The sequence below is a fragment of the Lynx canadensis genome, chromosome A2 (genome assembly GCF_007474595.2).
Source record: "Lynx canadensis isolate LIC74 chromosome A2, mLynCan4.pri.v2, whole genome shotgun sequence".
Lineage (NCBI taxonomy): Eukaryota > Metazoa > Chordata > Mammalia > Carnivora > Felidae > Lynx > Lynx canadensis.
In genome coordinates, this window is record NC_044304.2 from 81,068,916 (window position 1) to 81,092,538 (window position 23,623).

At 34.8% G+C, this 23,623-nt stretch overlaps 1 protein-coding gene across 1 annotated transcript in view; it reads right to left on the minus strand.

Moving 5' to 3' along the window:
* Nucleotides 1-23,623, minus strand: part of FAM185A (family with sequence similarity 185 member A) — a 76,559-nt gene that overhangs the window by 48,761 nt on the left and 4,175 nt on the right. The window contains 3 exon segments of the mRNA XM_030307815.1: nt 6,343-6,360; nt 6,363-6,471; nt 11,196-11,288. Coding sequence (XP_030163675.1) covers nt 6,343-6,360; nt 6,363-6,471; nt 11,196-11,288 — 220 coding nt within the window.

A 23,623-nucleotide genomic window follows, 5' to 3' on the forward strand; every position in this document is an offset into this window, starting at 1 on the left:
ACTACAGAAAGCTTATGAAAGAAATTGAAGAGGACACACACAAAAAAGGAAAAACATTCCATGCTAATGGATTAGAAGAACAAATATTGTTAAACAATCCTAAAATTTGTATGGAACCAGAAAAAAAAACGAATTGCCAAAGCAATCCTGAAAAAGAAAACCAAAGCTGGAGGCATCACAATCCTGGACTTCAAGATATATTACAAAGATGTGATCATCAGGACAGTATGGCACTGGCAGAAAAATAAACACTTAGATCAATGGAACAAAATAGAGAACCTAGAAATGGACCCACAAACATATGGCCAACTAATCTTTGACAAAGCAGGAAAGAATATCCAATGGAATAAAGACAGTCTCTTCAGCAAATGGTGCTGGGAAAACTGGACAGCAACATGCAGAAGAATAAACCTGGACCACTTGCTTACACCATACACAAAAATAAACTCAAAATGGATGAAAGACTTAAAACATAAGACAGGAAGCCATCAAATCCTAGAGGAGAAAGCAGGCAAAAACCTCTGACCTCACCTGTAGCAACTTCTTACTCACACATTTCCGGAGGAAATGGAAACAAAAGCAAAAATGAACTATTGGAACCTCATCAAGATAAAAAGCTTCTGCACAGTGAAGGAAACAATCAGCAAAACTAAAAAGTAACTGACAGAATGGGAGAAGATAATTGCAAATGACATGTCAGACAAAGGGTTAGTATCTAAAATCTATAAAGAACTTATCAAACTCAACACCTCAAAAACAAAAAAATCCAGTGAAGAAATGGGCAAAAGACATGAACAGACACTTCTCCAAAGAAGTCATCCATATGGCTAACACGCATATGAAAAAATGTTCAACATTACTGATCATCAGGGAAATACAAATGAAAACCACAATGAGATACCACCTCACACCATTCAGAATGACTAAAATTAACAACTCAGGCAACAACAGATGTTGGCGAGGATGTGAAGAAAGGGGAACTCTTTTGCACTGCTGGTGGGAATGCAAACTGGTGGAGCCACTCTGGAAAACAGTATGGAAGTTCCTCAAAAATTTAAAAATAAAACTACCCTATGGCCCAGCAATTGCACTACTAGGTATTTATCCAAAGAATACAGGCGTGCTGTTTCAAAGGGACACATGCACCCCAATGTTTACAGCAGTGCTAGCAATAGCCAAGGTATGGAAAGAGCCCAAATATCCATCGACAGATGAAGGGATAAAGAAGATGTGGTGTGTACACACACACACACACACACACACACACACACACACACACACACACACAATGGAGTATTACTCAGCAATCAAAAAAAAATGAAATCTTGCCATTTACAACAACATGGATGGAAATAGAGGGTGTTATGCTAAGCAAAATTAGAGAAAGACAAATATGATATGACTTCACTCATATGTGGAATTCGGGATGCAAAACAAATGAACGTAGGTGAAGGGAAGCAGGAAAAATATAAAAACAGGGAGGGGGACAAAACATAAGAAACTCTTAAATATAGAGAACAAACAGGGTTGCTGGAGGGGTTGTGGGTGGGGAGAAGGCTAAATGGGCAAGGAACATTAAGGAAGACACTTGTCGGGATGAGCACTGGGTGTTAATACGTAGGGGATGAATCACTGGATTCGACTCCTGAAATCATTATTGCAGTATATGCTAGCTAAGTTGGATGTAAATTAAACAATAAAAGTAAATAACAAAAATAAATTAATTAAATAAAATGAAATATTCTGGCTAAAAACATATGGCAGAAGCAATATATATACTTTTAGGTTTGGTTTCTGAAATTTTTTGCATGAACCTCTAATCGCTCTTCCTTTCGTGGAAGCTTGGAAACCACACACTGAAGATGGCAGCATCACTTTTACAGAGAGAGTCAAGTCCATCTAAGGAACTGAGTCCAAATACAGCATGTATCACATTGTCTAAATCCCCCCCAAAATTTATGCTGTCTGTACCACAAAGCAAGCAATTCCTTTCTAGTATTTATATTAAAAAGTTTTAAGTGTCCAGAGTCAACATTAACATAACATTGTCATATGTCAAAATGAAAATCAAACCAAAACTTTACAAAAGACTTTAAATAATAAATCCTAGAATTTAAACAAAGCATGTTCATGAACTTCATGAAAAGTTCTATTTTATCCAATAAAAGCTTGTCTTTTGAAATTGTGTATTGTTTCTGTCTTTCTAAATTCACAAGACAGATTAATAAATTCACCAGTGACTAAAAATCATTTCTTAAAGCAAATTCAGACATTTCTTTATGAAATTCTGAGTGATATCAAAGTTATCAACTGTGCTTGTATAGCTAATGGAACTTTTACTTCTGGGAGTTTCTAAAATCCAAAGTAGTTGAGTAGAGAGAAAATTAGAGAACTAATGCTCAGTAATTTATTTATCTATGTATATTCCCAAAGAACCTAAAATAAGACCCTAAATTACATGGGGAAGCTAAATATTTAAAGTATACTTTTATTCACTGATAACTTATTCCAAGTAATAACATAAGTTAAATATAAAATGCTAAAACAATTGTCATGAGTTTGTCTACATATTTATTTTATTTTTAGTGTTCGTTTATTTATTGAGAGAGAGAGAGAGAGAGACCAAGAGCAGGGGAGGGGCAGAGAGACAGGGAGAGAGAGAATCTCAAGCAGGCTCTGTGCTGAGCACAGAGCCCAACACAGGGCTTAATCTCACCAACTGTGTGATCATGACCTGAGCTGAAATTAAGAGTCAGACATCTAACCAACTGAACCACTCAGGTGCCCTGAGTATGCCTACATATTAAACTCTCATTAATCGTTTAAATTGTGTTATAAATAAAAACCAACCCTAGCAAACCATTTCAAGGAAGTTTCTGTTTCTCTTTAGAGTCAGGAGATTATATATATTTATATTTTAAAAACATATTTAGTAGAATACTAAATATAAAAATATGTTTATATCTTATACATACATGTAGAGGACTTTTTAAATAATAAACATTCAATAGCAGAATATAATAAAACATAATTCACATAGTATCTAATGTTTTTGATAATTTAGAAGGAAATCAAGAGAGTAAACTGTCCCAAAATTTTATACCTAAGTACAAACTATCCAACTGCTTATTCTCCTAGATTGCTAGTGCCAAGAGAGTAGGGAATATTTGTTGAATCAACGAATAAACTAGTTTCTTTTATATTAGAAGACATACATACCTAATATATATGATTCAACCAACCTTACAAATAGTGAATATCATTAGTCAATTAACTTACTCATTTTCTTATCTAGAATATATAGTTAACTATACCTAATAATTCCATTTGGAAAACCATTAGGATAGATTTTTCTTCTTCTCTACATCTAGGAGTCAATTTGCAAGGCCAGAAAAGACATATTACTGCTTTCAATATCCCTTTTCTCATTACTGGGCATCCTCTAAGTACTTAACACTGTGTTGGGTATTGGTTTGCCATCAGGTTATATGAACAAACAGAAAATATATACAAGAAATAAATTTCATGCTCTCTCTTCCTTTATGGAAGCCTTAGAAACCATACACTGAAGAGAGCACTTTTATGGAATAAACTGAATTCCTAAATATCTCCATGAGACTAAGTTGAACCGAAACATTGTACAGAACATCCACATTTTTTCCAGATGTCTTAAGGCATCACAAATGTTACTGAAACTGGAGTTTACGATATAGATCATAGCTGAAACAGTCCATCTGTGTGGTAGTGCTGTTTGTCTAGAGGAAACATCTCCAGAGCATGCCAGGAATCCCTCAGGGCAATGATGGCATTTGGGTTCACCATGGCTATTACACAGATTTGTTTGAACACTGTTTACAAATATCTCCTAGAAGGTCAAGAAACCTGGATTAAATCCTTGCTCTTCCATTAATTAACTTGTAATGGAGAGAAAACAATTAGACATTTCTAAGTTTTGTTTTCATTTGTAAACAGCCAAATGTCCATTAAGTGAAAGGCGCTGGTCCACTTTGGCACTCAATACATGTTTCTTTTCAATTTGCTTTCAAACCATCCACCCACCCACTGACACCAAGACCTCCAAACTAATATTTCTTGGTAAATCTATCAAAAAAGACAACTAGACAGCTACTGACATTGTATTTGTGGTAAAAACGGCTTTTTTATAACATCTGTATGTTGGGTTGCTAAAAATCTAAAAAAAAAAAAAAATCAGTTTAAGCCTTGTTAAAGGAAAAGGAAGCCAAACTAAATAAATCCTAGATAGGCAGGTCTTAGAATGAATCCCAAATTTGTTTTCTGTAAGCCAGACATTTAGAAGTAGCAACACATTTTCCCATAAAAACAAGTTTTAAGATTTCCAAGCCAGCTTGTTTAAATATAGCCAAAATATAATTTGTGTTATATGACCATCCCCATTGAGAAGAACAAAGAATTCACTGCAATATATACTCAGAATTCCAGCTTGGGATGATCTTCAGAAGATATTCCTCCTTACTAAAATCTTAGTAGCTAGAACATAGGGACTTCCTTTCACTAGCCACGACTCTGATCTTCTCACCAACTAGGATGTAGGCCTAGAACATTGCCTGTTCTTCCATACCCATCCCACCTCCAAACTCCAAACTCCAGTAGCACATTCACATACTGACAAGGATGTCCTTTAGGACAAGGATGGAAATAAGGGTAGCATGAGAGAGGCAAGAAACGTAGGCTTGTCTGAAAGGTGATTAAAAAGTAGGCAGACACTGGTGTGACTAATAGGAGGGTTTCTTTCTTATTTCTTTCTCTTTTACATACTTACTATCACTGAAAAACCAAAGGAGATTGTGGGCCAAGGACCAGATGGAGGAAAGCAGGATTGTATAACATGTAAGCTTTTCTACAGTGGCAAATGGATCAAATTTTCCCTTCCCTTACTTCTTCTCACTGATGTACCAGTATTACAAATAAAGAAGATGACATTCAATCCTTTGATTACACCACTAGTTCTTTAAGGATAGGGATCATCTCCTGCCCAACTATGTACCCTTGGTGTCTGAAAGTATGGCACACAATAGGTGGTCAATATGTGTACTGAATGAATCAATAAATATAACTTCAATGAATGCTATGATTTGTCATCCAGAACCCGTTACACCTGAGGGCTTATTTTCCTAGCTGATGGGAGTACTGCTGGCAGACAGCCCTCAGGTGTCAGCCCTCTTAGGGTATTATCTCAGCTGAAAAGAGCCATCTTAGCCCAAAATCATACTCCTTCCTGGGGCATCTTGCATCTAATGATTGGGGATCTAAAGGTCTAGTTTCCCTCACCTCAACTTGAGACAATTCTGAGGACCACCCCAGCTTTAGAGCTCCCCCTTGGGACTGCTGTGGCTGCATCAGGTCCAACTTCTCCAGTAGAAATTGGGCTTCCTTCGTTTGCACAGCATTGGTTCCAAGACGCCTCCTTAGTAAATGTGCTGCACTCGAATTTCCATCTCAGTGCCTGCTTTCAAGAAACCCAACCTGAGGACAACAGCCCAAGAGATCCAGATCTGACTCAGATTTAACCACGCAAGGAAAGGTATCTGACTTCATATTAAAGGTCAGTAATATAAAAGGCTTTACAAAACTTAAGGAACAAATTATTTTATCCTTAGCAATCTGTTTCCATTTCAGCACTTTAAGTAATCAATAATCAAGAGACTTAAGAGTTTTTTTGAGGACTTCCTCAAAAAAAGCGCCTCTGTTTACTCTCATGTAAGCTATTAATGGCAAACTGTACCAAATTCAATTTTATCTAAGTTAAAAGAAAAGAAAAGAAATTAAACATTAATGGATTTAATGTAAATATGGTAAAAAGCACTGCAAAGATCAGTGCTGTTCTAATCACGGGTGTTAGTCAACATCTGACTTGATAAAGAACTGCTTTTCTACTAAAAGCTACTCAATATATTAAGTACAGTACTTTTCACTGCCATTACCAGAAATGCAATACTACATAAAAGTCATTATTAAAAAATGAAGAGTTACAAATTACTAGAACTATTCAAGGCACAGCTGAGCAAAAAATAAATGAAAAAATAAGTAACAAAAGGAAATGCATTAAAAACCAGAATTACTATTACCTTCAAATATAACAGCATAATATTCAATATCTTGCCAAAATAAAATATAATAGTTTATGAGTCATTTTATTTTATGTTGTTTAAAAAGATGATGAGTTTGCCATTAATTATTTAGAAGGCCAGCTTCCTAATGGCAGATCCTTCTTCAACTAAAGAGAAATAAGAGTCACCTCTTAAAAATTTATGTTATATGGAGTCTGAGATGTATTAGGCCTTTGTCATCTTACCAGAACACTTCCTAATGTAATATCCCAGCAGCAGAAGACAGAAATGATGATTCTGTATAAAGATACTTGGCTTCCAGCAAACCATCTTCAGTAGATATATTAACTGTACTTCCCTGCAGTTTATCTATGGTCACAGTCTATCAAAAGAAAAACTCAAAATCAGTTCATTATAAAACAAAGACTGGTAAAAAGTCAAAATGGTACCCTCAGATTTAAATGGGCAACTAGATAAAAAGATACTACCCAGTACACAATCACTTTATTTACGTTGATTCTCTAGCTCTAATTACAATATTGTGAGCAACAATGTATTCTCTGTGGAATGTGGAATAGACCCATTAAATTCCTTCACTTATTTAGATCTTTAATTTCTCTTAATGATGTTTTATATTTTCTTTGTAGAGTTCTTCAGCTTTTGTTAAATTTATTCCTATTTGGTATTTTCTAAGTGTATTAGTAAATCTTTTTTTAAAACTTCATTTTATCCTAATTGGCTTTTGTATGTGATCTTAAATCCAACAACTTCACTAAACTCACTAATTCTAATAATTCTAATTCTAATAAAATAATAATAATTTTCTAATAAATTTTTAAGAAAATTTTTCTACATGCATATTTACATTATCTGCAAGTGATAGTTTCTTTACTTCCTTTCCAATCCTTATATTAATGCATTTTTCCTGCTCTTTCCTGCCTAATTATCTGGCTCAGGTCTCCAACTCAACAGTGAACAAAAGCAAGGAGATAGCAAGCATCCTAAACTTATGTCTCTTCTCAGAGGGAAAACTTACAATATAGCGTCATCATTGAGTAAGATGTTTGCTCTAGATATCCTTTGGATCCTTTGTATCAGATTCCAACTATTTCAAATTTGTTTAAATTATAAATAGGCTTTTAATTTTAGCACATATTTTATCTGATTTTATTGTACTATCATGATTTTCTCATGTCATCTGTTAATTAGTGAATACACTATCAATTCTACAGTTTTTCCAGTTTACATCTAATAACAAAGTAGCTTTCTATTAAACAAAATGAAAAGAATTTTGTATCTATCCCTAAGCTTCCCTAACAAAATTTAGTATGAATTTATGTTTCAAATATCGAACACAATATAAAATGAAGATATACAGTAATAATTTCTAATCATCTCTATCAAAGTTCAAACAAATGTTTTATAAGCGTCAAGTGAGTATTAATTATGTCTGAGTGTTAATTACTTTTATGTTGACATAGAAACAGAATCACCAGGAAGGCATGCTACAATTTTGCCTGGCATCAAATTCAAGTATTACAATGGGGTGTTTAAAGAAAGATCGATTTTCAACACATCATCACCACACTAGTGTCATCCACTCCTAATATACGTTTTTTCAAAAAACTGATAAAAATGAAATATTATATAAGAAGAATTGAGTTTCAAGAATACTAAAATTTGTAAGTACAAAAAAGAGAAAGAAAAGCACTCAGAGGTTCCACCAGGAAGCAAATTAGAATTACTTCACCCTCTGGATTTGAGATATATAACTTCCTTTTTTAACTTTCAGTAAGTATATAATATGCACCTGATTGCTTCTTATCTACAGTTTCTTTTAAGCTAATTATAGATTCATAGGAATTTTCACTTTAAATCTAGTTTCAATAAATCAGTCAAAAAAAGATATTTTACCTACAATTCATTCAAATTTGCGAGAATATAGATATTTCACATTCCTCAGTGTTATAGCATAGGTGTAAAATTCCTGAAAAAATCTGTCCTTTACCTACAAAGTTTCTTCATAAAAAGCTGCTTTATGCATGGCTTCAAACTCTCCAAGTATTTCCATAAAGCAGACAAGGAGGAACACTCTAGCTTTTTATAGATGGTGAGGCTGGTTTAGGCAATAACAAAAGATAAATACTGAAAGAATATTTGAAACTTAATTAAATTAGCAAAGGAGCACTTTTGATTAGACTCTCCCCACAACCAAATAAAGCCTTTATGAGACTCCTTATGAGTATTTGGAAATGCTCAAGGATTTACTTTGTTCATTAAACTCTAAATATTTTATTTTGTAGAAAACTAGAAAAATATCCTCCCTGCTGTACCAAAGCAAATGAAAGCATGTGAAAGTACCACACCTTCCCCACTACAATAATATAGTTATTTTAACAAATCATTCCACAAAATTGACTTCAAAGAAATTCAAAATTCACTGAGGGCCACATATGATGCACTATATCAGATACAAACTAGAACAATTAAAGATAGGACACCATAGTTTATAGCAAAATGTTGAGGTTCTGATTTATAGTTATTTAATGCTAAGGGAACAAACAGACTCTTTGGATTAAACTGTATAGCTTGCTTATTAACAGAAGCAGCTGTTAAAGAAATAACAAAAAGTAGATCCAACATTATCCATAATGTTAAGAAAACTGTGATAATTTATATTTCAAAATTACATCTATATTCTTAATAGTAGGCAAAATCACAGAAAGCAACAAAAGTTAATTTATATTGCTATAAATTAATTTTCTTTTCCATACAAGAAGGAAAGTTTTTCATAAGTTTAGTTATTATAAATCAACATATATAATAAAAATCAAACTTTAAGAAAGTACTGTGGCTTTGTAGCTCAGACTAAGAGAGGTCAAGTGACACCATGTCATGAATTCATCCAACCATCAGAGGGAATGTATTTCTAGTTTCTCAGTACCAAACTTAGGATACTAAAATTAATGATACTATTTAGAAATAGACACTCCATTTAAAACAACATATTAAAAATACTGTTAAGTGTTTACAGTACTCATTTTATTCTCACAATCTTGTGAATAGGAAAAACAAATAATACCATCTCTATTTTATGAATAATGGAACGAGACTCCGTAAAGTTAACTGGTAGATCTAGGACTAGTCATCTTTCCTGTGTTTTCACTTACCTTTACCATCATCATTATAGTAAATACCATATTAGAGATAACTATGTGCCAGACATTGTTTTAAGTACTTTATCTATATTAACTGATTTAATCCTCATTATAACCCTCTGAGTTAAGTCCATTACTATTATTCCATTTTTCAGAAAACCAAGACACAGAGGTTAAGTAACTTGTCTGAAGTTACAGAGCTTAGTAAGTGGCTGAGCCTGGAATTAAACCCAAGTAGTCTGGTTCTCAATTCTGTTCTATTAACCAATTCACTATGCTGCCTTTCAAATATCTATAGCACATCTCTGTGAAAGTTATATATTAAGAGTAAATATATAAGCATTTATTTTATATAAAAACCCATAAACTTAGAAATATACTTTAAATATGAACACTATACACAATATAAAGAAAATATCTACATTAACACAACACAAAACTCAATCAGGCAAGAAACAAAATAGTATAATACAAAGTAGGAATAAATGAATATTTAATAAACCATGAAAGTTGGAACAAATAAATAACTAATGAGTGGGAACAGCAGCTAATAATTAAGAAATGATTTTAATTTTTCTTTGATACCTTTATTTGAATACCAATATGTAATATTCTGGTAACTTAAATCATTTCAATTCACATAAGCCATCATTTAAAGGACAGATTTAAAGGAGCTGCAAAGTTGGTACAATTTCGCTTTTGCACTTCCAAGCCCACAGCAATCCAAGGGGTGAAACTAAATGCCATCTCAAAAAAGCTGCCACGTAAGGCCAGGCAGTATCTTTCAATACTTTCCTAGTTTAATTTAAAGGATAAATTCAAATGTTTGGGTTTAAACAATGTCCTGAAGGTTCTAAGACACAGGTGATGGAAAATAAAAGTGATAGTAGAAACAGTTACTGTTAAAATCTACATTGTTTAATTATGCCAACAATAATTTACCTACAAGATATATTATAACTTGTCCTCACCAATTATCTCAGAAAAAAGCTGAGTAGAGAATTTAAATTTACAAAGAAAGATTCTCGCAAATTGTGTAAGTGTAAAATAAAAGGTGACCAAGATCTTTCTCAAAGATTTAAAACATTATCCATAATGTTAAGAAAACTGTGATAATTTATATTTCAAAATTACATCTATATTCTTTTAAAAAAATTTTTTTTTCAACGTTTATTTATTTTTGGGACAGAGAGAGACAGAGCATGAACGGGGGAGGAGCAGAGAGAGAGGGAGACACAGAATGGGAAACAGGCTCCAGGCTCTGAGCCATCAGCCCAGAGCCTGACACGGGGCTCGAACTCACGGACCGCGAGATCGTGACCTGGCTGAAGTCGGACGCTTAACCGACTGCGCCACCCAGGCGCCCCTATATTCTTAATAGTAGGCAAAATCACAGAAAGCAACAAAAGTTAACTTAAAAATACAAGCTATTTTAGAACAACCAAAAAATCCCTATAGGTAATAAAAGCTTTTGGAGAACAGTAATGCTATCTAATGGTGCCATCTTGTGGAAAATGCTGAAGAAAGTTGTTTTGAAATTCAACCTTTACTAGTCTAAAGGAAAAGTAAACAGGTCTTAGAAAAATGCTCAAATAAATCTAACACAAAAAAAAATTAATCCTGATCATGGCAGTATAACTTAATGATCGATTTTAATCCATGTTCATAAACATCCCTTTAGAACTTGGATTAAACATTTATTATTTAAAGATGTTATTGATTCCAAATAAAGAACTAAAGAACTGTCAAAAGTATTAAGTCACAAGCTAAAATTTAAGTTGTATAATACTTGATCAGTTAAATTTCAAATTTTAATTTACTAATGAACTAAAATGCATTCAAAAGAGGGAATGTTATGCCACGAAGTTTGTAGAACCTACCTACAAGTTGTGTGAGCCAATTGGATACAAAACTGTAATTGCTAAAAAAAAAAAAGTTTCAATCTTACACTTTTATCTGATGCATGAATATTTATATTTCCATAAACTGTTCCCAGACAGATCACTTTGCCTCCTTTTGTTTGAACATGTAATTTTTGACTCTGAAAGACAAATACAAAAATATAGAGGAGAAAATAAATTTGATTGAGACTCATAAAAACATTTCCAACATTTTATACATTTCTTCTTAAATAATAATAAAGCAGAAAAAGGAACCAGGAATAAAACAGAAATGCACTGTTTGGAATAATAACATCAACTAGGAAAGAGAGTCAACTGCTATTAAAGGGGTTAAATAAGTCATCTGTACTCATTAGAGAATAAGAAGAGATATTTGCGTGTTCCAGTAACTTCACTGAAGAAGCATTTGGGAATATAAGATCACCATAACTGGCTAACTAAACATAAATGATGAAGAAGATGATAATAATTACTGTTATTGTTCACCATTATTAATACTTATCATTTTTAATAACAATAGTTATCACTACTTGGCATTTTCTTTGTACCAAATACAATGTAACTACTTTATATGATCTATGATTTTAATCTTCCAACTCAGAAATAAGTGTTATATTTTTTCCCATTTACAGAGGAAGAAATCCAAGAATCAGAAAGGTACAGGACAGTTAGAAAACAACAAAATATAAATTAACAGAATCAAGCTCTGTATGATTTCAAAACCCACACTCTATGGCTGGAGTCTTTTGAAGAAGGATATAGTCACACTTAGGGCAACAGCCTAAGTTGCCCATGATAAGGCAACAGAAGAATTGAAGGACTTGCCTAGAATGGTAGTTCTCAACTAAACATGATTTTGTCCCCCAGAGAACATTTGACAATGTCCAGAGATACTTTTCATTGTCATAATGTGTGCTATTTGCATTTAGTAGGTAGAGGCCAGGGATGCTTCTAAACATGCTACAGGGCACAGTTCAGCCCATGATAACAGGAAATTATCTGGCCTAAAATATCAATAGTGCCAAAGTTGAGAAACTATTTTTTGTTTTATGCCACAATGGCAGGAGGAAGAAAAGTGACAAAAAAGATATCTTAGTATTATCAAATGAATCAAAAGATAAATGCCAAAAGAAAAAAAGAGAGAGAAATGCAAAGAAACTGACAGCAGCACAGTAGCTTCTGATTTAAAAAAAATTAAATCTGCAGACTCTTAATTGTGATTATTTTGAGTATCTTTATACTTGAACAGTGCCTACAGAAGTCACCATCAATTTTTTAATGGTATTATACTTTTTATTAAGTTATGAATCTTAATTCCAGTATAGTTAACATATAGTGTTATATTAGTTCCAGATGTATAGTATAGTAATTCAACAATTCAGTGCTCATCATGGTAAGTGTAATCCCTATCATCTATTTCCTCTATCCCCCACTGACCTCCCTTCTGGTAACCATCAGTTTGTTCTCTATAGTTAAGAGTCTATTTCTTTCTTTGTCTCCCTCTCTCTGCTTTTTTGTTTTGTTTTCCTCGGCTTGTTTGTTTTGTTTCTTAAATTCCACATGAGTGCAGTCATATGGTATTTGTCTTTTCTCTGACTTACTTTGCAGCGTAACACCCTCTAAGTCCATCCATGTTATCACAAATTGCAGGATCTCACTCTTTTTTATGTCTGAGTAATATTCCTGTATGTGCATGCGTGTGTGAGCATGTACATGTGTGTATATGTACACACACACCACATCTTATTTATTCATGCATGTACTGATGGACACTTGGGTTGCTTCCATATCTTGGCTATTGTAAATAATGTTGCAATCTTTCTAAATTAGTGTTTTTGTTTTCTTTGGGTAAATACCCAGTAATGCAATTACTGTATCATATGATATTTCTATTTTTAATTTTTCAAGGAACCTCCATACTGTTTTTTACAGTGGTGCACCAATGTACATTCCCAAGCACATGAGGGCTTCATTTTTTCCACATCCTCACCACTTGTTATTTCTTATCTTTTTTGATACTAGCCATTCTGACTAGTGTGAGGTGATACCTCATTATGGTTTTGATTTGCATTTCCCTGATAATTAGTGATGTTGAGCACCTTTCCGTTTATCTGTTGGCTATCTATGTGTTTTATTTGGAAAAATGTCTATTCAGGTCTACTGCCCATTTTTCCAATGGATTTTCTGGTTTTTAGGTGTTAAGTTGTGCTAAGTTCTCTGTATATTTTGGATATTAACCCCTTATCATATATATCATCACAAATATCTTCTCCCATTCACTAGAACGGTAACAAGGGTGAGAAGCAACCTCCTGAACTTTCTGTCCTGGACAAAACCAAGTTTCTTGTGTCTGATCATGTCAACGTGGGTGAGCCCATCAAGATAATTAGAAGGTGCTTACAGCTGAACACTAATCAAGTCTTCTTCCTGTTAGTGAATGGACACAGCACAGTGAGTGTGTCCACACCGATTTCTCAAGTATATGAAAGTGAGAAGGACAAAAATGGATTCCTGTATATGGTATATGCCTCTTAGGAGACATTTAGAATGAGATTGTCTGTATAAGACTAGAAAAATATGTCTGTTCTAGAATTTTTTAAACCTTTATCAAGGGGGAAAAAAAGGGATGTTACCAACTGAGATTGGTCAGTTCATCCAATCACAGATAATCAAACAGTAGTGTTCCTGCATAGGAATTTTAGGAAGTTATTTTCTTACTGCAAGCCAGAAAAACTGAGCTCCAAATGAGCATATTCAGCTTTGGAAAACTGCATTATTTAACCTAGGCTGTTTTGTTTTCAAATTTAGAAGTTCAAAAACAAAATACTTTGCATTCTAAAAAAAAATATTTTGTTCATAATTTTCTTTGCTGTGTAAAACTTTTTCATTTTGTAATTCTGAGTTTTTTGTTTTTGTTTTGTTTTTTGCTTTTGCTTCCCTTTCCTGAGGAGACATATCCATAAATATATTGCTAGGGCTGATGCCCAAGAGATTACTTCCTATGTTTCCTTCTAGGAGTTTTATGGTTTTAGGTCTCATATTTAGGTCTTTAATCCATTTTGAGTTTGTTTTTGTGTATGATGTAAGAAAGTAGTCCACTTTCATTCTTTTGCCAAGTAGTTGTCCAGTTTTCCCAGCACCATTTATTGAAAAAAAAATGTTTTTTCTCCATTGCATATTCTTGTCTCCTTTGTCACCAATTAATTGCCTATATAGGTGTGGGTTTATTTCTGGGCTCACTACCCTGTTCCACTGATCTATGCATCTATTTTTGTGCCACTACCATACTGTTTTGATTACTATAGCTTTGTAGTATATTTTGAAATCTGGGATTGTGACACCTCATTCTTCTTTCCTAAGACTGCTTTGGCTATTCAGGGTCTTTCATGGTTCCATACAAATCTTAGGATTATTTGATCTAGTTCTGTGACATGCTATTGGCATTTTGGCAGGGATTGGATTGAATCTGTAGATTGCTTGGGTAGTAAGGATACTTTAACAATATTAATTTTTCCAATCCGTGAGCATGGAATATCTTTCCATTTGTTTGTGTCATATAGCTTCTAATTTTGATTATGAAACTGAAAGTATACGATACTGAGTTTTCAGAAGACAATATTCTAAATGCACATTCTAAAACTCAAGCACTGATGAGTGAACAATATAAAAGAAACTATGAATATTCTCATCCAATTAGTCATTCAACATGAAGATTTCATTGTGTATCTTTTACAATAAGAACCCAAACCATATCATTTTGCTAAAAGGACATATGATAGGATTCTTTAATCTTTTATGACATTTGTACAATTAAATTTATTTGAAATGGTTCACATGTGAACAGATACTAAAGGAAGGTTGTGGGAGATGCAGGAGAGAAGCATCAAAGGAAAAGACTTCAAAAGGGAAGGGCTGGAGAAGGTGCAAGGCCTTAGGACATGTTTACACAGCTGAACACTGCTGAGGCTCATAAGGAACGCCTAGAGCCATTAACATTGTCAAAGGCCGGATCCTCCTTCACACCTGACCCTTCCTAGTGATATAGAAACCAGTTAACTCGAAATTCAACCTTGAAAAGCTAAACCATTAGATTGATTAACACACTTGCTTGGCTGACTTTATGCACATAGCCTTTAGCAATTATCCTAATAAAAAGAAGCTTCATTCTGGAGTCAGGGCCTCATTCTGACTAGAGTATGAGGACCTTCACTAACTGCACTTTGCAGACTCATCTTTTGCGACTCTGGAACAATTGGTGGAGTCGGCAGGATTCAGTGCAGCAAACAGTCTTGGACTACTTCGGTTTACAGTCACAGGGGACCAAAGCGGAGCGGTAGGACAGGTAAGTCCCCGCTTTGGGATAGTGAAGTATGGGAAACTCCCAGTCTCAGGATTATGAAGCTTACTCTAACATACTTCGTACTTTATTGCGAAGTTCAGGAGTAAAAGTGAAAAGGGGAACTTTTGATGAGCTCTGGTACTTGGTTAAAAAACACTGCTATTGGTTTAATCCTTCTGGAAAAAATCTTTTAAACCTTAAACAATGGAGATTAATTATGAAAACTCTTACACATGCTCATCAAAATGGAGATATCATTTCTTTAAAAGTTTGGTCTTTTATGCTCTTTGAGATGGCTTTACAGCCGTTACAGTCTGACTCAGAACAAAATATAATTTCATCTAAATTAAAAACTCATCAAGAAGAAGGAGATGAATTGGATTTTACATCTGATAGTTTTGAGGATGAATCTTCTTCCAAAGGAATCAAAGCTATATAGCACCTGAGGAAAATACTTGACCAGAATGGCCTCCACTGCCACCCACAAGTGATGATTAGAGCCAATTGTCTATGGCTAGTCTACCTCAGGATAGAGATTTTAAGGAATATTCCCAAGCAGCTGCCAAAACTCCTTTTGTTTCGGGGAACTTTCCTGTCTTCTCTGGCCCAACATAGACTGCCTAATTCCACTAAAGGAAAACAAAAACAAACCAAACAAATAATACAAAACAAAACAAAAATCGGTATCTGCTCGTCTATCTGAGCTGACAGACTTTAGAACCATGTGAACTCTTTTCTTTGCCCTCTGCGCCTCTGTCTGCCTTCAGGAAGATGTATGCTGTCAAAAGTCAAAGAAAACACTTCCTTAAACTTTAAATTTCCTCACTGGTTCCACGGGAAAAAATTAACAATGATAAACTTTTAAGAAAACACAGATAAAATATTAAGATAGACATGTCTTTTAACTTTATTCTACCAAGGTTGAGATAAATGGAATTTTTAAAATATACTGGTGTAAGGTTAAAATTCTGCTTTTCTCTCTGTTCAAAAAACAGCTTTCTTTGACTGTTCTGCTCTTGATAAGACAATGTAAACAAAGGTTTTTTCTTTTCTCTTTGCCAAAAACACCAAAGCTTTAGGTTTCATCTTTATCAAGTCTTTGATTGCTTAGGTAAAACTTCTCAATATTAAAGGAACTAAGTTTTGCTAACAACTATATAATGCTATACATTCGCCTTTAGGATCTTTTATTGACACGTTACTTAAATAAATAAAATTTTAAGATTTATAATAATTTACAATCCTATTTACGATATGCTTTATAATAACATCCTAAGGTTATAACAAACTTCCCAGGATTTAAATGGTAAATAAAACATATTTAATATTTAAACTAATTTATATTTGTTGGATTTGTCTTTCAAATTACCAACTTTAAATATAAAACTTTATTCTACTAAGGTTTATTAAAGGTCAAATAAACTCATGTTATCTCTGTTCCAATCTGTTAACAAAAGAATGACTTAAAGTAATGGTTAACTTTGTTTGCCTCATAGTTTTCATGGGTAATTGTTAAGATAGCTTTCAGAGTCTTTGGTAACCTAAAACATTTAAGTTTTGTTTGCATGATAAATTGAGATAAATTCATTGGATATCTAATGAGGTAAAAAGCTAAGACACTAATTACTAAATATGGGCCTTTAGAAAAAGGCACAATAGGCCTTATTTTTGAATGGAATAGTCTTACGCTTAAAGGTATTCATATGCATCCTGGTGTTATTGACTATGATTATGAAAATGACATTCAAGTTATGATATCAGCCAATAACCCTTATACTATTCAACCAGGAGATAAAATTGCTCAATTACTTATTCTTCCTTACACAGAGGGCCACAGCAATCCTGTTATCAGAACTGGAGGTTTTGGCAATACTGGAAAACAATTATATTGGCAAACTTTTTTGAAAGATCCTTGTCCCAAAATACATCTTAAAATTAATAATAAATCTTTTATAGGATTAGTAGACACTGGAGCTGAGGTTACCATCGTATCTGAAAAGTTTTGGCCTTCATCTTGGCCTGTTAAGAACATACCTGTAATTTTTACAGGGCTTGGCTTCTTGGAATAAAAAGAAGTCAACAGATTATGAGATGTGAAGGACCTGAGGATCAGATAGTAACTCTTAAACCCTATGTGGCTAACATTGCCATTAATCTGTGGGGTAGAGATTTACTTCAACAATGGGGTGCATATATTAATATCCCGTCTATATCTACTCAAAATAAAAATATAATATGTGCCATGGGATATGACCCACTGAAGGGATTAGATAAAAATCAACAAGGCATTAAAACACCCCTCGATATTTTCCCAAACACAAAGCCACAAGGCTAGGATATCCAAATTTATCTTAGTGGCCACTTCCAAAGAACAAAAATATGCGCTGCCTTTAAATGGCTTAATGATGAGCCCATATGGATAGAGCAGTGGCCGCTTTCTCAAGAAAAACCGGCAGCTTTAAAATCTTTAGTTTCTGAACAATAAGAAGCGGGACCTACTGAACCTTAAATTAGTCTCCAGAAATCTCTGGTTTTTGTCATAAAAAAGAAATCTGGAAAATGGAGAATGCTGACTGATCTCTGAGCCCTAAATAAAATCCTACAACCTATGGGGGTTCTACAGCCTGGCCTTCCGAGTACAACCTGCTGCTATCCCTCAAGATTGGAAAATTATAATTATTGATCTTAAGGATTGTTTTTTCTCCATTCCCTTAAACCCTAAAGATTTGGAGAGATTTGCGTTCTCCGTTCCTGTAATTAATCATGAGGAGCCCATAAACAGATTTCAGTGAAAAGTTTTAACTCAAGGAATGTTAAATAGTCCTACTCTTTGTCAGCTTTTTGTTGCAGAACCTCTCCGATATTTATGATCTCAGTTTCCTCATGCTAAGATCATCCATTACATGGATGACATCCTTTTAGCTTTACCCTAACGACATGATTGACATGCACTCTTTTTAGCAGCTCAGGCAACCCTCTCAAAATATGGCCTCATTATTTCAGAAGACAGAATTCAATTTGAAGATCCCTTGTTCTATTTAGGTCAAAAATTAGTACAAAATTCAATAATGCCTCAAAATGTTCAAGTTCATAGAGATATCTTGCATACTTTGAATGATTTCCAGAAGTTATTAGGAGACATTAACTGGTTACGTCCTACTCTAGGTATACCTACTTATCAACTGACTCATCTTTTTGATGTACATAAAGGGGATTCCAATTTAAATAGCCCTAGAAAATTAACTCCGGAAGCATCCCAAGAATTACAATGGATCGAACAAAAAATTGCTTCCAGTCGGCTTACTCGAATTGACCCCTCACTACCTGTTTCCTTGTTAATTTTACCATCACCTCATTCTCCTATGGGAGTACTTTGGCAGGCTAATGGAATCACAGAATGGGTATTTCTTTCCACCAAAGCCTTTAAAAAATTATCTACATATTTAGACAAAATAGGAATGTTAGTTTTTAAGGGATGGGAGAAACTTAAGGAAATAACAGCCCAAGACCCTGAGACAATTATAGTACCTCTCTGTCTCATGCACAAATATCCATGGCATATCAGCAATGCATTTCATGGCAACTTGGGAGTTGCAGATTATATAGGTCACATAGACAACCATTATCCTAAATCCAAATTAACTGAATTTATCAAAACCACCTCCTTTATCATGCCTCGAATTGTACAATCAGTACCTGTAAATGGACCTAATTATTTTATAGATGCCAACAAATCCAGTTATTCTGCATATTATGGTCCTACTTCTAAATATGTAAAATCCCCATATGCTTCAGTACAAAAGGCTGAACTCTACTCTTTGCCATATTTGTATTACTTAAGGATGTATCCTCCTCCATCAATATCTTAACAGATTCAGCCTATTCTAAACAAATGATTGAAAATTTGGAAACCATTAATATTTATTCAGATGGCTCAGAATGGTCTTATTTTTTTGAATACAATATTGTCTCCAACACCAATCCCATCCTATATACATTACTCACAAACGATCTCATTCTGGCCTCCCTGACCCCTTGACAGAAGGAAATGCTACAGCGGATTCCTTATTGGCAGCTCCTATTATTATAACACAAGATTTTCACAATCTGACTCATCTTAATGCTAAAGGCTTAAGTAAACACTTTTCTATTTCCCTTAAGCTAGAGAAATTATCACACACTGCCCCACTTGTGGGCCTAATGTCATTCCTCCATACTCTCAGGGGGTTAATCTCAGAGGTCAACAACCTAATGATTTATGACAAATGGATGTTACTTATGTTCTGCAATTTGGTCGCCTTGCATATGTACGTGTATCAGTAGATACATATTCTGGTTTTGTATGAACTACACCTTTGTCAGGAGGAAAAACAGCCCGTGTTATTCAGCACCTTTTAGAAGCATTTGCCACAATGGGACTCCCCCAGAATCTTAAAACTGACAATGGCCCCGCTTATACTTCTCACACTTTTCTCATATTTTGCCAAAAATGGGGGATTTATCATACTACAGGCATTCCTTTACAATCTACAAGATCAAGCTATTATTGAACATACTAATCATACATTAAAAACCATGTCACAAAAACAAAAACTTGGGGATATGACCTTGAATCCAAAGAATCAATTAATGAAAGCATTATTTACACTTAATTTTTTGGATTTAAGAGGTGAACAAAAGCTCACTGCAGCTGAAAAACATCACACAGTCTCTAATACCAGACCCTTTTTACAACCAATACTTTGGGAAAATGATAATAACCAATGGTGCCCTGGGTATGTTAAATTGTGAGGTCAAGGATTTGCTCTTATATCCACAGATGACGGGGCTATCTGGTTCCCAGCCCGGCAATTGAAACCACGATATGAACAGATGGGTGAATAGAAAAAGAGTTGACAATTTTCGACCACTTGACCTGGAGCAAGAGATTACAAAAACAAAACAAAACAAAGCCAAACCTCCGACATGGGGTCAGATGAAGAAGATGACTCTAGAAGCAGAACAGATCCTCCAAAAAACAGGAACACCTAAGCTTCTACTACTCTGTTCATTGCCATGATGTCGGTTCTTACCCTAATCGTGAGCACTAAAGAGAATCACACATATTGGGCTTATATTCTAAATCCACCTCTTAATAGATTAATTACATGGGATGATCCCTCTTTCCCAGTTTATGTAAATCATTCAGTCTGGTTGCCTGGACCTTATGATAATAGAGGCCCATTTAAACCAGAAGAAGAAGGAAAATAATCCCTGAATATTCTGTAGGTGCAGATGGGCCACCTATATGCTTTGGAACAGGTGAACACTGTGTTACAGTTCGTTCACAGGCATGGATAACAAAAATACCCAATGGGACTAATGTCTCTATATTGTACTTATTACAGGGAGTCTCCATGAGAAGTCAAAGAATTACATAGGATCACCCTCCTAAATTGCCTCGATGTCAATTAAGAAAGATTATAAATCCTGAGGAATGGGTTAATTGGGAGCTCTGTAGAGGAGAGATTAATAGAGTTCTTCTTAATACTTCCAAAGGAAGCATCATGAATTGGGCCTCTGTAGGCTCTGTTTGGACCAAATACTCCAAAAGAGAGCTCCGATGGCATCGATATCAAGACGACATCATTTCAGATGTAACATCTGAACCCACTATATGGCATGAAGGAGGGATGGCTCCCCCCAGCCCACATTTACCTGATGGGCCAGTTCATTCAGAACTTTGGAAAACTGGTACTAGATTATTAGGCATGGCCACTTGGAAAGGCCACTTAATGAATATTTCAAATAAATTCTCCATCTCTTTTAGATTAAATGAGACTCATAAAATCCAAGCATGTGTCAGACTTCCTTCTCTGTTTATATTAGGCATGCCTCATTGGGACCCTGATAACAATCTTCTTACTTGCCATAATTGTTCTTTTGATACTTGTCTTAATTTTACTATTTCTTTTAACCAGGAAAAACAAAGCTTATATAACCTTAAGGCACATAATGGGGTTTGGATGCCTGTAATCATGGATCAGCTTTGGCAACACTCCCCTGAAATGTTACTCATAGATGAAATATTGAAACATGTCTTACACCGCAGCCTACGGTTTGTAGCTTTACTGGTAACTGCTGTACTTGGGATTATAGCTATTACAGCTACAGCAGCAACAGCCGGTTTTGTGCTACATCATACTGTACAAACCACCCACTTTGTACAAAACTGACATCAAGATTCAGAAAGGCTGTCGAACAGCCAACGGATGATCGATAGCCGAATAGAGAGCCAATTATCTGACTTGCAACAAGCTGTTCTTTTTCTAGGAGATCAATTGATTAGTTTACAACAACAGATAAAGCTTCAGTGTGATTGGAACATAACCACCTTTTGTGTCACCCCCATGTATATAATCAATCTAAGATATCATGGGACCTGGTGCGTCGACACCTTTTTTTTTTTTTTTTTTTTTCATTTTTTTTTTTTTTTCAACGTTTATTTATTTTTGGGACAGAGAGAGACAGAGCATGAACGGGGGAGGGGCAGAGAGAGAGGGAGACACAGAATCGGAAACAGGCTCCAGGCTCTGAGCCATCAGCCCAGAGCCTGACGCGGGGCTCGAACTCCCGGACCGCGAGATCGTGACCTGGCTGAAGTCGGACGCTTAACCGACTGCGCCACCCAGGCGCCCCCGTCGACACCTTCTTAATCAAGGCAATACCTCTGCTGATATAGCTCAATTACAAAAGGACATTTATGAAACATTCAAAAATAAACTTGAGATGATTTCTGGTGCTCCTTCTCTATCTGAGATAACTAATAGAATTTCGGTATTGAATCCAATGAATTATATAAAACCCTTAAGCTTTTCTGCGATTGGTATTTTTATATTAATCTTTGTCTTATTACTTTGCATATACCTAGTCTGGAGAAGAGGACAGCAACGAAGCGGCGAATAGGCTCTTTGCAAGAGCCTCTGTCTTTGCTTTCCAGCTTTGCCAAATGAAAGAAAAGGGGGAGATGTGGGAGATGCAGGAGAGAAGCATCAAAGGAAAAGACTTCAAAAGGGAAGGGCTGGAGAAGGTGCAAGGCCTTAGGACATGTTTACACAGCTGAACACTGCTGAGGCTCATAAGGAACGCCTAGAGCCATTAACATTGTCAAAGGCCGGATCCTCCTTCACACCTGACCCTTCCTAGTGATATAGAAACCAGTTAACTCAAAATTCAACCTTGAAAAGCTAAACCATTAGATTGATTAACACACTTGCTTGGCTGACTTTATGCACATAGCCTTTAGCAATTATCCTAATAAAAAGAAGCTTCATTCTGGAGTCAGGGCCTCATTCCCACTAGAGTATGAGGACCTTCACTTAACTACACTTTGTTTGCAGACTCATCTTTTGCGACTCCGGCCATACTCCCTGCAACAGAAGGTATGCAAATAAAAGTGGCTGCAAAAAACAAATGATGTAAAAATTTTTAAATGCATCAAATTAAACATTCTAGTTAGTGTTTATGAATCCAAAAATGAAAATGTTTTGCAATTATGAAGCAAAGGTGACTGACTTCTCTTCAACAAAGTTATATGCCATCAAAGTTCACAAAAGTACTTGACAATGCAAGTGTAAGAAGTAGCAGTAGAAATGAAAAGCTAGCGCCTATCAGAGATGTAGTTGAAATCATTCAGAGCTGAGACCAATCTAATTTTAAGAAAATTAAATAAAAAAGTGTTATTACAGGAAGCCTGGATGGCTCAGGCGGTTAAGTGTCTGACTTCAGCTCAGGTCATGATCTCACGGTTCGTGAGTTCGAGTCTCGCGTCAGGCTCTGTGCTGACAGCTCAGAGCCTGGAGTCTGCTTCAGATTCTATGTCTCCCTCTCTCTCTGCCCCTCCTGCCCCTCACTCTTTCTCCCTCTTTCTCTCTCTCTCTCTCTCTTAAAAATAAACATTAAAAAAAATTTTTTTAAAGTGTTATTACAAAACAAGATGAATCCTTTGTTGTTTAGCACAAATACCTACTTAATCCTTAAATAATGAGCTACTTGATACATTAAAAATGTGACTACTATTTTAAGCATATTTTTATTTTTTTATTTTTATTTTTAATTTATTTTTCTTTTTTAAATTTAAATCCAACTTAGTTAACA